General features: G+C 39.8%; 1 protein-coding gene across 3 annotated transcripts; it reads left to right on the top strand.

The window, feature by feature from the left end:
* Positions 1–524: 524 nt before the first annotated feature.
* Positions 525–14,335, top strand: LOC137187373 (interferon regulatory factor 4-like). Of its 3 annotated transcripts, none has more exons than XM_067596216.1 (9): positions 525–684; positions 896–1,095; positions 1,861–2,047; positions 2,403–2,479; positions 3,725–3,869; positions 3,993–4,094; positions 9,108–9,485; positions 10,592–10,704; positions 13,371–14,335. In XM_067596216.1, exons 2-9 carry the CDS (start codon positions 898–900, stop codon positions 13,521–13,523), a joined length of 1,353 nt encoding a protein of 450 aa, XP_067452317.1. In that variant the 5' UTR covers positions 525–684; positions 896–897; the 3' UTR covers positions 13,524–14,335. The 3 variants fall into 3 exon arrangements, with proteins under 3 accessions (XP_067452317.1, XP_067452318.1, XP_067452320.1); XM_067596217.1 differs by having other exon boundaries at positions 856–1,095; XM_067596219.1 differs by having other exon boundaries at positions 525–759.
* The last annotated feature ends 544 nt before the right edge of the window (positions 14,336–14,879 follow it).

Below are 14,879 nucleotides of genomic sequence, written 5' to 3'. Positions count from 1 at the left end.
AGCTGATTATATGTTTAGGACATCCAAAACATATAATATAATATAATATAATATAATATAATATATAATATAACTAAAGCTGTCAAATACTGTAAATGTGGTGGATTAGTACAATTTTACTGAATATTTACTTCCCAAAAACGTGTTTGGAACTTTTAATAATCCCGTCGTATGACGTTTTTTTTTCTCTGTAACATATTTATTAGAAGCAGATATGACACACAGTTTATAATAATCTTATCTGCTAGGCTGTTCTTGTTTGTCTATCGTCGCACTAATCTTCCAATGGGATGTTTTTGTGCATCACTTCTACTGTAGGACCACTCTATAGTTATTTTTCGTAAGGCTTTATCGTTTCAAAGAATTGTTTTCGTCTCTGTCCCATGATTTTCCACGTGCGGGTGTGTGTGACACTTGTGACTGACGCCGGCAGGGTTTCCCCCGGTCGGTGTCTTACTGGAGATCTGCCGCTGTGTGCGCTGATAAGCTTCGCAGGAGAGAAGCGCGCAGGCAGCAGCAGCAGTAGCAGCAGCAGCAGGTGCGTCCTTTGAGCATCCCCCTGATCTGTGTCTCCGCCCTCCTGCTGCGCGCTATAGGCTGGAGAATTTAAGCGGGCGCGCCGTAATGATGAGGGCTTTCTGAGACTGATTGATTTCAAAACTTGACGGGTTTCGAGTTTCACAGGTAAGACCACTTCGATCCGCTGCCGGGGCGCATATTCAACTTTTCTGCGTGGGAGATCAGTGGGTTTAACCTTCAGTGAGTCTTACTTGCTTGGGTAGACTCATCATTTTCTTCTTAACTTACAGCGCTTTCTAAAACACCCATGCATGCGCACATGGCTTTGCATTACAGGACCTAACTGTGGACTTGTTGCGTGCGTCTTTTTGGGCAGAGATGAACCCCGAGGTGGATTACGTAGGCTCCGGGAGCAGCGGGAACGGAAAGCTGCGCCAGTGGCTGATCGAGCAGGTGGACTGCGGGAAATATCCCGGTCTGGTGTGGGAAAACGACGAGAAGACCATCTTCAGGATACCGTGGAAACACGCCGGGAAACAGGACTACAACCGGGATGAGGATGCCGCGCTTTTCAAGGTACGAGACCCGCATCCTTCATCATCCAGCCAGAATAAAACACATGACTTTGAGAATGAAAGAGGGCACGAAGTGACAAAAAACATCTTACAAAGATCCAAAATGATAAAAAGGGACAATATGAGAAATGAGACAGTTTATATATATATATATATATATTTAAAAATCCCCTTCGGGTTATGCAAGATTTATAACTCAATCATAGACATTTACCAGTTAGAGTTTCAGTGGCTTATGCTGTGTTTCATATTTAATGCATTATGTAAAGCACGTTTCATTGCCTTTGGGTATGAAATGTGCCACATAAAGAAGGCTGCAACAAACAGTTTTCATGATTGATTCTTCTTGCCAAACACTTTGTCGATTCATCCTTTGATCTACAGATTAGGGCCTTTTTAAACAACTTTCTGACAGTCACAGAGCCAAAGATGACTTTAAATTATGTGTTTTGTCTGAACAACAATCATAAAACCCAAAGATATTCAATTTACTATAACAAAAGACAAGGAAAAGCTTGAAATCTTCAAATATGAGGGGGCAGGAACTTGCACAATTTTGTCATATTTCCATGAAACGTTTTCTGAAAAAAACGATCTGCTGATTAATTCTCTATTGATGACTAATTCTTGATAAAGTGCCTATAGCCTTGTAACAAATCATTTCTGCAGGCTTTGCAATAAGCTCAGTTAGCAGACCTGATTGTCTCATCCTCTCAGGCTTAAACTACAGTAAGGTTTTAAAGTTGTACCGGTGACCTGTCTGCAGGCCTGGGCGCTGTTTAAAGGCAAGTTTCGGGAGGGAATTGACAAGCCAGACCCGCCGACCTGGAAGACGCGCCTTCGCTGCGCCCTCAACAAGAGCAATGACTTTGAGGAACTTGTGGAGAGAAGCCAGCTTGACATCTCAGACCCCTACAAAGTCTACCGCATCATCCCCGAGGGCGCCAAGAAACGTCAGTCCCATCTCAAACTCTTTTAAAATGCTGTTGGTTTGTACACAGGTGGTGCTTAAAGGCAATGTGTTAAAGTTAACCAAACTGGTTGAAAATGTTTGAAATTTATGTTTTAAAGTGTTTTGAATATTAGTTTTACTTATGATTTTCACTAGAGTTGGAAATTTTGCTGAATCCACCTTTGTGTGATTGATAAAGGTCACTGACTCCTTGCTATAAAATTACCACCAGTTAAGGTCATGCTTTGTGATGTCAACAGATGTGGACTTTTTCTGATTCAAGTGCTACAACTGCTAAGAGGTCGTTTGCTCAGGCTTACTGTATTTTTGAGTAATCTTTTCTGTGTTGCATTCAGGACCCAGACAGGAGGACAGTCCTCTGAGTCCAATGAGCTACCCAGTGCACCCTTCCTACCCTGCCCTGCAGAATCAGGTGATTTTCATACATATGAAAATGAGTGAGGTGGGAGGAGATGAAGACAGAGAGGGAGGGAGAGAGAGAAAGAGAGAGAGAGAGAGAGAGAGAGAGGTTGGATGAGCAACAGAAGCAGTGTACGAGAAAGCACACTGTGCATGCATGAATGACCTTGGATACACCAGATGCTAAGTGGACTCACAGATTCATGAGTTGCATCCCAAAGTTTTACCAATGTTGTTGGAAATGCCTATATTTTGAGAACATCTCTATGAAAGTGTATACTATTTATATTTATACTATTTATATATAAAGTTTCCCAGATATAAAAAAAAAAGTGAAAACCATGTCAGTAGCTGATGCTAAAAATAGATTTACATTGAATTTTTTTTAGGGAAGTAACCAGGATTTTACACACTACACTTCTAAGAAAGTCATGACTAGTAACCAACAAAGGTTACAAAACTTTTAGTGTTGCAATCTTCATGATCGATTAATCTTACTTTCTCAAGTAATCGTTTGGCTTATAAAATGTCAGAAAATAGTGAAAAATTGGCCATCACAATTTCTTAAAGCCCAAGGTGTCTTCTTCAAATCACTTGTTTTGTCCAACCAAGAAGCCTAAAACCCCAAAATATTCAGTTTACTATCACACACAACAAACAAAAGCAGAAAATCTTCACAATTAAGAAACTAACAAAAACTAAAATGATACTTTTGACAGTTATATTATGCATATTTACTACCTTTATAAGTAAATATGGACAGGAATCTAATTGTACTATATCGACTATTCTGTATATACACAAATTCCTTTTTTGTTTTTGTGTATAGTTGTAACAACTGTCCCTCATGTCATTAAAATCCCCCCACATTTCCTGGCAAGATACTGGGGCTTTTTTAAACTGATTTGGCGTTGAATAGACAACAGCCACAAATTTGTTTAACTAAGAGCAGAATTGCTCACTTGATGTGCCACTGAGGTAATGGGAGTTTTCTAAGATAGATGTATTAAATATTAATATTTCTGTAAGAAATACAGCTACCTTTTATAGTTTACAATGCACCACTATATTGTTTAATCCTGCTGTGGAGCCCCCTCCATTGTCGGAAAAAAAAAATCTTCAGTTGCTGAGGTCATGAAAAACAATAACCACCATCATATTATTTACAACTTCACAGTTGGAAGTTGGATGGCAGCATATCTCATGTACAGAAATGTATAGTTGGCTAATGTTGAACTGTTTTTATCTCCGTCTGTAGATGTCACAGTACCTCCCCAACCCAGAATGCAGCTGGAGAGACTACTGTCCGGAGCAGCCCTCCCTGCCGGAGCTGTCCTTCCCTCAGTGTCCCTGTCCCTCAGTGCCCCGCAGCCTGCCGTGGCAGGGTGCAGCCATGGAGAACGGTATGGTAACTCAGTATTCATATATAAGCAGTAGCATCCTTGGCGGTTTTCGTGTTGTGCACACAATTTGTTTTCTCTGCTTGTGTGTTGAGCTCTTGTATGTTGCTCTGTGTGTGTGTGCAGGATATCAGCTCAGAGCCTCAATTTACTCTTACGGTCCTGCTGATAGTCAGCCGTCGCCTTTTACACTGGACGCCAGCATCAGATCAGCGGAGGCACTTTCAGGTAGACAAAACACTTTCATTTCACCTTTTTCTTCACACGCTATACAGTTAAAGGAGGGGAACTGTGGATCCAGGTCACATTTAGCCTAGAATGTCATAAATTAAGACCAAGCAGTGAATACATCTTTACATACAATCACATGGGAATATCATAATAAATAATATATACTTTTAAACTATGAAGCCAAATTTTAGCCTATGTCCATTTAGACATCTTTAAAAAGGCTAATCAATGCAAAATTGCAGAGTGGCCATGCATACCGCTGCTCTTAACTGGGAAAACCTGAAAGATTAATGCAATCTTAAAAAATATAAAGACTGACCTAATGAGGGCACTATACTTAAAGTAAAAAAAAAAAATCTTAAAACTGCAAACACAGCTCAGATTTTAAACCTTTAAAACATTTACCAAGACAATTATTTGGCATTTTTGAGAGACAGGGATCAGGTAAAGAGACAACAAAACATAAACTGCTACACAGACACTACAGAGGAGAGGACTTTAGCGAGTAAGATGGTGTATGTGAGTTGAATCAGTGGTCGCAAGTGTGCCCTTACATCAGATAGTGTTTACCTGCCTGTTTAAAGTGTGTAATAGAGGTAATTGCTCTAATGTAATGTGGGAACTCGTACCAGATTTTAGTGTATGTATGAAAAAATTATCTCTGACTATAGTTGTTTTTGTGAAGCGGTACTGGAATAAGTGCATGTGAAATTGATCTAGTGATCTTGGAAGTAGAGCAGTAAGTGTTGGAGGGGAGTTATTATTCTGGATCTGAAAGTAAAATTTAATGGCTATTTAATGTCCTAGATTATTTGAGTAGTTCTGAAAAGTCAGGGCATTAGAGTATGAAAGTGTGGTGCAGTGGTGAGTCCAAGGGCAGAGGTTGCCATGGATCTTATAAGCTCTATTGTATAGTCTTGCTATTATTGATTCAATGGTTTCCTTTGTGGTGAGGGACCAAATTTAGAGAGAGTAAGATATTGTTGACAGAATGATTGCATGTAGATATGTATCTGAGACAGTAGGGGTGAGATATGGTCTGGTCTTGTTATAAACACACAATTTCTGACTGAGCTTCTTTGTTAAATTATGAATGTGGTTTCGATAGAGATGAATTGAAGAATACTCCAAATTATTTGTAAGTTTCTGTGATGGTTCGTGTTTGATTTGCAAAATGAATGGGGTCAGAAATAGATATAGATTTCTTAGGGGGATGAAAACACATACATTCTGTTTTCTTGACATTGATAGTTAAATGATTAGATTTCAACCAGTCATCTAAATAGTGAAGATCAGAAGAGAGTTTTGGGTTTATGACATCAGGGTTTGGATCAGAAACAGAAGTTACAGTGTCATCAGCATATAGTAGACTATTGGAATATTTACACACATTGATATACAGAAGAAAGAGTAAAGGACCCAAAATGCTGCCTTGTGGAACTCCCAGAGATGTTATAAAGATGTTACATGACTGATTTTAACCACTTTGAACCTGTTTGTTAGATTTAAGGAGAGCAGCATTACCACAGGGGAGGGACATGGAAATGGGCTGTTTGTTTAGCAGAATCTGATGAGTCACTCTATCAAAGGCTTTATGAAAAAATGGCTTTGGTGACATGACCTTTGTTGAGTGAAATACATATTTGTTCAGTACATAATGATGATGCAGACACGGTTTATCGGGTAGAGCAGAAACCATACTGAAAGTCACTGAGAAGGTTATTGCATTCAAGATGGTTGTTTAATTGGCTAGAGAGAATTTTTTTCCAATAATTTTGATATTACTGGGAGAATAGATATCAGCCTGTGGTGTGAAACAAGAGTTGGATCCCCGTGGTTTGAAAATGGGAGTGATTTGAGCAGTTTCTAGCCGGAGGGAAAGATAGAAAGCCTGATACAGAGATTGATCAGATGCTGGAGGAGAGGCATAAAGCTGTCAGCATGAGCCTTTTAAAACTGCATATTTAAACCATAGATATCACAAGCATGAGAATTTTTCAAAGAGTTCAAAATATCAGACAGCTCATTCTGTGTAATCTCACAGAAAGAGAACTGGTGGGATGTAAAATAAAAGGTGTGGGATAACCTTTAGATGCTAGTTCTTTAACAAAATAATCAATGAAAGAGCTTGCAATCTTTTCGGTGAGAAGAGCACTTTGTAGAGAAATTCGATTCTTTTTCTTCAGTTTCACCAGTGATGACTTTAAATGTCTGCCGTAATGTTTGAGGTTTAGAAACAGTTTGAATAATTTGCTTTTGGAAACAGACAGCCTCAGTAGTACATTTGTTTCTGATCTCTACAAAATGTATTTTACTCCCCAGTGTTTTTGAGGATCTATACATTTTGAGAGAGAGAGAGAGCTTCCTGTTTAAGTAATTGTAGAATTTCCATTTCCATGGTAATTTAGTGCTCCAATCAATATCTCTAATTCAGCATTAAACTGAGGTAGTTTTGAAATTGGTATTTTAGAGACAAAGCAGTGAGTGTAGCTTCTTGGGGTTTTGACAGTTTTCTTAACAGCATAAATTAGTGAGTGATCTGATAATGTGGTATGAATCACTCCTGACAATCCATATTTAGAGGGTTGCTCTATGAATATAAGGTCAAGGACTGAACTGTGAATGTTCCCAATTCTAGTTGGCTCTTTGATTAATTGATAGAGACCAAGCTTTATTGCAGTAACTTTCAATGACTCTGAAGAGCTGTTATTCCATTGCAGATTGATATCACCCAATATAACAAGCTCCTTTGTTTTTACTGATTTTATGCATAGACTATAAAAAATAATGGACATGTTGGGCACCACTGTCACATCACCCATTGGTTTGTGGACTCCCATTTTGAAGCCTTGAGTTTGCATTTTGACTGTCGCTGTCTTGGATTTTTGGAGCCAGAAGTGACAATATTTGGATGAGAGGGTGGAGCTGACCCTAACGCTAGCTGCTAGCTTGGTTAGCACGGTGCATTTACAGTCTATGGTTAATGTGATAATGCTAATGCTAATTTACGCTAGTGAAAAACAGGCTTAAAACCATTACAACAAAATGTACTAAGCAGAAAAACTGAACATCCAACTCCTTAGAGAGTCCACCAAACACTGAACAAGACTTTTTTAGGTGAACAAAATGTTACAATTAACTTTCATGAACTGAAAACACACCGAAATAGCGACGGCTACAGCAACGCCTATACTCTGTGTGTGAATCTGGGGTTACACCATGGTTACGTTACCTAACCAACGTTGTCACCATGGTAGCGACTTGCCTGTGACGGCACCCATCTGTTGCTCAAAGTGGCCAGGCTGTAAACATGTTTATTTCTGCTGTAAAGTTAGGTATTTTAACATGGGGGTCTATGGGGATTGACTCGCTTTTGGAGCCACACTCAAGTGGCCATTCAAGGAACTGCAGTTTTTTGCATTTCAGTGTTGGCTTCATTTTTCAGCCCCGGCAGTTGCTGCTTGATATTATGACATCAGTGAGCTGCAATAAATAGACACTTGCACTGATATTTTGGGGCTTAAAGGTGACAATAATTCTAACTGCATGTTCACATGTGAAATTTAAAACTAGTTGCAAATTCTCAGTTTCAGTTTCAATTTGTGTTATTGAATATACATATTTCTGACTCACATAAAAGGTAACTTCACATAACCAGTCAGAGAGTCAGAAATTGCCATTATATGTGTTTTTGACAGCACAAGCATAATCTTAAATTTTGTCCATTTTTGGGGGCAAAGAAATTTTAAAACCTCAAATTTAATTTATGGTCCAGTCCCACTGCTCATGATAACCCCACAGGAAGCCGTTTTGAGCTAACAAACTGTGACAAACCCACTCTACACTTACTGTGTAGAGTGGGTTTACTAGCATGTGAAGAGAGTGGAACATGATGAAGATTGCCAACAACTTAACTTTAAATGAATGCTAATGTTTCTGCATGTTTGCTGGATATTAAAGTAGTAAATCTTACGGCTTCTTTTGGTTTTTTGCCTCCTAGTAGCTAAAATTATAAATGCAGCTTTAATAAAAGTTAAAGGAATGTCGTACAATTGTCAATACAATAAAATAGGCCTTGTTCAGACTTCCAGCCCAAATCCATTTTTTGGCATATCCAGATTGTATCCAGATTGAATTTAGAAAGTCTGGACAGTAAAAAATCATATGAAATGCGACTTTTGGATCCAAGCCACATTCGGAGGTGGTTTGAAATGCAATTCCAATTGGATTTCTACTCATGCTTTTCAGTCTGGACGCTCAAATAGGATTTCAAAGTGTCTTTTGCGTCACTTGTCCAATCCAGAGAGAGGGAAGTTCATCAGAGCGACTGAGCAGAATCCATGCTGCTACTAGCAGTATGAAGGACAACACAGACGCTGTCATAAATTGTCTGCTGGCACTTTGGGGGGATGATGGATCTCCATTTCTCATGCTTCCGCTTTGGAAAGTCGCGTCAACATCGGATGTAGTTACCGACACCTACGTCCATGGTCACCCATGCAGATAGGTTGGCGATGTGACAAATCTGATCTGATTACTTGCAAATAACAATGCAGACAGTCTGCCTTAAAGATTTGAGAAACAAATCTGATTTGCCTGCAGTCTGAACAAAGCCATAGAAACACCAATTTATGGTGCTAATATGAGAGCCTAAAAGCCTGAAGTCTAAATTTACTGCTGTGAATCAATTCTCACTTCTGCTTTTGGAGGTAAAAACACACAGTATAGTTAGAAACAATGACATCATTTAAGACTTTATTCAGGAATAAAGTAGCATATAGGCATATAAAACAATTCTACATCTAGATTAAGAAAAAGGTGAAGCCTTTGCTGCAGCTATATTTGGCACTTTTAAAGCTAGACTATGCATGTGCACATGCTAAAGTTAAAACATGCTACAGTGCAATTGAAGATCAGTGTCTGAAACATGACAGATAAATCCACAAAGACAACACACTACACTGAGAAACCTGAGTGACCTTTACATGTGTCCCTTTGTCCTCCACATAGATTTCCGCCTGCATGTGTCTGTATTTTTCCGGGACACTCTGGTGAGGGAGGTGACCACCTCCAGTCCGGACGGGTGTCACATCACTCCGTGCTCCCCAGAGGACAAGCACTACCTGCCCCCTCAAGGCCCCGAGCTGGTGCCGCTGCCTTTGGACTGCTTCTCAGCTCAGAGGAGAGCGGAGGAGTGTCCCCCGAGTCCTCCGTCCGCCCTGGAGAGGGGAGTGCACTTGTGGATGGCCCCAGACGGACTCTACGCCCGCAGACTGTGTCAGGGCAGAGTGTACTGGCAGGTAGGACTGTCACCGTACGGAGAGAAGCCCAACAAGCTGGAGAGAGAGGTCACCTGTAAACTCCTCCACACGCAGGACTATCTCACAGGTGAGACAGCAGGAACAGAACTAATAGAACAATCATGTTAAGCAACAAATCTTCACATTTTAAAAGCTGGAACCTGCAAATGTTTGACATTTTTGCTTGATAAATGACTTAAAGGATTAATGGATTATCAAGATTGTTGTCAATACATTCTGTATTGTATGTACGACTGGGTATTGTTCGAAATGTTACCAAAACAGTACTCTTTTATATATCTTACCTTGAAATTTGAAAGATGTGGATGTTTACAGAGGGGGGGTCTAATGAAAGATGCTACCAAGTTGCATTATGGGAAGTGTAGGATCCAGTGTTTTTAGAGTTTGACCCATACGAGGGACTAAAAGTCAGGATATCTCAACCTCCGCTGCCTAAATTTCTCTCTCTCTTTTGAGTTCCCCGACTTTATAAAAGTGCAATACTAAATACTAAATCACTGGAATGACACTTTAAATCACAAATTATCTGATCAAAGAATAAGTTAACAAGACTATGAACCTGACAGTTTGATATTTGGTGTTATGGACACATTTCGGTTGGTACCAAAAGACCATTAAGGTTCTATTCCCATCCATACAATCAAGTAATTGATAATTTGACTAATGATTTCAGTACTAAACAGGGACACATTTAAACAGAGTGTAAGGCTAAACTTATTACCTCAGCAGGACCGTTTTGACTTCCGCAAAATTCAAGTTTGTGTCTTTCTGTTAAACTGTCTTTGTGAAAACTCCAAGCTCATTTACAGTAAACCAGTTTATGAAAAATGTTATCTAAGAACAAAACTAAAGAGAGACAACCCCCCCCCCCCCCTCAACCTCAAAGTCTATATTAGTGAACACACTTTTTAAAGTAGTATTTCACAAGGAGGTGAGTCACATGACTTCAACACATCATCCCACCCACATGAACAGACAGCCCCAGCTGTGTAAGACTATGACACCTAATTGTATTTGCATACATGGTGTGACCAGGACTTTCCATTCGAATCACCCCAAAGGTCATACTTCTTCAAATGAAATTCTTCTGAATTCATTTGAATCTGTCAGTTCAGATGTTTTTCAGATATCAAACTAATAATGATGTGACCTTATCACCCTCCTGACTATCAGAGATCCAGAGTTACGGGCTCCACAGTCGGCAACTGCCTCATTTCCAGGTCCTGCTGAGTTTCGGAGATGAGTGTCTGGACCCACAAAGACAAAGAAGGACCCTCACTGTCCAGGTTTGTACAACTAGCTTCTAGCTGTTCCTATCCCTGCCTCATGTCTCCTTACAATCAACTTATGAGTCCATGCATATTCAGATTACTTTCATTTTTGAGACATACAACATGAAACACAGTATTGACTTTGAGGGTCTGACGTCAAGTCAGTATCACAATTCATACAATCAAAAGGAAGATTTGAAGGCTTGAAAGTTTGAAAGATGGTTTCAAAAGTGAAAAATAGGATTTCAAAGTTAAATCCTAAGTTTTTTTTTTTTCAAAAGAGATATTCACACATCCAACTACCTCAGATGCAGGCGTGTTGGAAAATATCACTTCAGTCTTGAGAAAGGAAGATCCCGCACGCCGCTCTTGCTCAGCGTCAATTTATTGATCATACTAAAGTTTTGGTCCCTCTGGACCTTCGTCAAGAGTATTTTAAATAATTCCTGCGACAATGATCTTAAATAGATGGACAATTATTCTCCTGTGGGAGTATCTCTCAGTAATTGACACTGACATGTGTATCTGTCACATTATAGTCCACACATAAGAAAAGGAATATAAAAACAGAATAAGAGACATCACAACACAATTTTACCAACATAGGCTGACCCACAAGAATATTTTATCATACACTCACAGGCCACTTTATTAGGTACTCCTTGCTAGTACCAGGTTGGACCCCCTTTTGCCTTCAGAATTGCCCTAATTCTTCATCGCATAGATTCAACAAGGTGCTGGAAACATTCATCAGTGATTCTGGTCCATATTGGATCGATGACGTCAGGTAGTTGCTGCAGATTTGTCGGCTGCACATCCATGATGTGAATCTCCCGTTCCACCACATCCCAGAGATGCTCTATCAGATTGAGATCTGGTGACTTTGGAGGCCGTTTTAGTACAGTGAACTCATTGTCATGTTCAAGGATCCAGTTTGAGATGATTTAACGGAAGTAGTCATTAGAAGATGGGTACACTGTGGTCATAAAGAGCTGGACATGATCAGCAACAATACTCAGGTAGGCTGTGGTGTCTAAATGACCATCACTAGCCTTAACCGTTGATACAAGGCAGGATGGATCCACGCTTTCATGTTGTTAACACCAAATTCTGACCCTACCATCTGAATGTCGCAGCAGAAATCGAGACTCATCAGACCAGACAACATTTTTCCAGTCTTCTATTGTCCAATTTTGGCGAGTCCCTACGAATATTAGCCTCAGTTACCTGTTCTTAGCTGACAGGAGTGGTAACAAGTGGTTGTTTGAGTTACTGGTGCCTTTCTATCACCTTGAACAAGTCTCTTCGTCTGACCTTTGCGATCAACAAGTCATTTTTGCCCAGAGACCTGCCGTTCACTGGATATTTTCTCTTTTTCGGACCATTCTCTATAAACCCTAGAGATGGTTGTGTGTGAAAATCCCAGTAGATCAGCAGTTTCCGAAATACTCAGACCATCCTGTCTGGCACCAACAAACATGCCACGTTCTTCACCATTCTGATGCTCGGTTTGAACTTCAGTAGATCGTCTTAACTATGTCTACATGCCGAAATGCCCCATGATTGGCTGGTTAGATATTTGCGTTAACCAGCAGTTGAACAGGTGAACCTAATAAAGTGGCCAGTGAGTGTATAATGATCATATAATCCTAAAATTTGAAAGTATGTAAGAACTTCATTGTCACAATGTTTGCAGGATTTCAAAATGTAAAATTCTGATTCAGCTGGATAGTCAGGCTAAATCTATCGCCCATTTACTATTGTTAATGTTATTGTTGTTATTGTTATTTTGCCCTAATATGCAAGTGACGTAGTGACTGCAAGGAGCAGGATTTCAACCGTGCTTGTTGCCATTTTTGTGGCAATTTTTCTGGTTCAGTCTCAGGAAGACAACATCCACACTATTAATCACACCTACAAAGGTCCAATTTGCTTGTTTGTTTCTCCAACTAGAGAAACAGCCGTCAATGAGCACAACACCAGACACATTTAAATCTCTGAGAAAAATCTGATTTTTGTGAACAACTATTCAGAGGTTGCTGTTGAAATACGTTTAAGCACACAGTTAGTTGACCATCCAGTAGCCCGGCATCAGAAATCCCAACTTGCTTCAAGCTAAACAAGTCTTTTGAATCACTGAAAGGAGAATGTTGAATTTCCACTACTCAGGTTTGGAAACTTGGGAGTTTAAACTGAACATAAAAGTTCACTCTTGACCTTGAAAACATTCACTTCATTTACCAAAAAAAATCTTAATTTACTGCAAGGTTCACTTACTAGCTTCTCTCAACGGATGGAGTTTGCTCAGTTGTCAGTATTAAACCTGAGTCACACCTGTACCTGTAATCATTTGATTGAAGCTCCATAGTGAAGTCGCACGATGACAAACTGAGCAGAGTCTCAGGAAGACTGTGAGATGTAGTTGAAAGCTCTGGAAAAAGCTAGGAAGTGAACCCTGAGTAGTCTTTTTATAGTTATGAAACAATGCTAACGTTACACGCATGAAGCTATTCTTAGACTTTTACACTTTCAAATCCTATTTTTCACTTTTCAAACTTTTAGAAACTTATTTAGAACTTTTCAAATGTTATTTTTGATTTTTGCGATACCGCTTTGAGCTCTCAGAAAGTATCTGCAGTGTCAAATAGTGACTGACTCCTGTCACCTTCCACCTCTTGCAGGTTGAGCCCCTCTTCGCCAGACAGCTCCTGTACTACGCCCAGCAGACGGGCGGCCACTACTACCGCAGCTACGAGCACCCGGATCACATAAACACCTCTGAGGACTACCAGAGGGCCATCACACACCATCACAGCAGCAGTCTGCAGGAGTGATCGGAGTGAGTTCAAGTGACTGTTTAAACTTCCCGGGACATCAGATATCCAGCGACAAATCCTTCACACAGGAGACCAGGAGACTGAGAAACAAACTTGGACAGTGTTATACAAGTATATCAGATGGATCTTTAGTGACAGATACTGTTTATTCTGTAGGATTTTGTGTGAGTGTTTCCATGAGAGTGTGTGTGTGTGTGTGTGTGTGTGTGTGTGTGTGTGTGTGTGTGTGGCTGAAACCAAAGTTGTAGTTGTTATTTTCTTTTTCTTACTGTATTTTCAGGGCACATTGAATATTTTCCATACTGCTTATGCGAAACAAAACTGACAGCTTAGGTGATTGTACTCTAGAGAACTGAGGTGATTTTTAGTGCCTTACAGGAATATTTTGACATTTTGGGAAATATATTCATTTACTTTCTGTCAGAGGGTTAGACAAGAAGTCTAAACTCTCTGCCAGAAAACATATTGCCCAAAATGTTGAACTATTCTTTTACTGTTTGTAGATTTTTCTTGTATATAATTTAGACTTTTCTGTTACTAGGAGACACTATCACCACCATTTAGTAAATTATGAAATGTCTTGGGCCTGGCTGGTTGTTTAAGAAACTCTCAGGGATCTGATTTTAGATAAGCTTATTGTATCTCAACTCAACTTTGTATCTCATTGAAATATATCATGTACCTGTAACTAAGTGTAAGTGTCATACATCGAATCTGAGAATGAGTTGGAATGACTGTTTTGAGCTTTTTTGTGTGAAAGTCGACATTTCTGTAAAAAAATACCCAATAAATGGCTGAAGTGTAAAGAGTCACGGCCTCTGTTCATAACTGTATGAGCTCTTCTGGTAGCATCAGTACTCTGTGTGTGTCTATGTGTGTGTGTGTGTGTGTGTGTGTGTTAGAGTGTCTGAACAGGAAGTGTGGTTCAGATGCAGGATGAGGCTGGTTAATCAAACACTTCGTTATCGCAAACAATGTGATGACATCACGAGGGGAGGAGAGAAAGGAAGAGGTTGGCCACGCTTTCCGCGCTGCGCAGGAGAAAAGCCTTCCTGGCTTCTACTCACAGATTAGAGTCTTGTTTCCACTTCCATGGAAAACAATCACAAAATACCCGCAAAATTTGTTTCACAAAACCGCCGTGATACAATTTACAAGAAAAACAAGGAAGATGTCGTCACTTGATAAGGTTGCCTATAGAAAAACAACAACTTACTCTGAAATCCACTGATCAGTGACTTCTCAGCAGACAGAAAGCTTCAAATATGTGACATGAACCCTCACACAGCTACGAGGCTTTGTAAACAGCACATCAGAGTTGCACTTCATGAATATTTTCATCATCAATTGATG

The sequence above is a fragment of the Thunnus thynnus genome, chromosome 8 (genome assembly GCF_963924715.1).
Source record: "Thunnus thynnus chromosome 8, fThuThy2.1, whole genome shotgun sequence".
Lineage (NCBI taxonomy): Eukaryota > Metazoa > Chordata > Actinopteri > Scombriformes > Scombridae > Thunnus > Thunnus thynnus.
This window is presented reverse-complemented; position numbering and strand designations above follow the sequence as displayed.

What these genes read in the sequence shown, in the direction of transcription:
- LOC137187373 (XM_067596216.1), top strand. Translation starts at nt 898, where the DNA reads ATGAACCCCGAGGTGGATTACGTAGGCTCCGGGAGCAGCGGGAACGGA. An exon ending in CCCCGAGGGCGCCAAGAAAC is followed by an intron (nt 2,048 to 2,402) that starts GTCAGTCCCATC and finishes TGTTGCATTCAG; the next exon opens with GACCCAGACAGGAGGACAGT. An exon ending in ACCCTGCCCTGCAGAATCAG is followed by an intron (nt 2,480 to 3,724) that starts GTGATTTTCATA and finishes CTCCGTCTGTAG; the next exon opens with ATGTCACAGTACCTCCCCAA.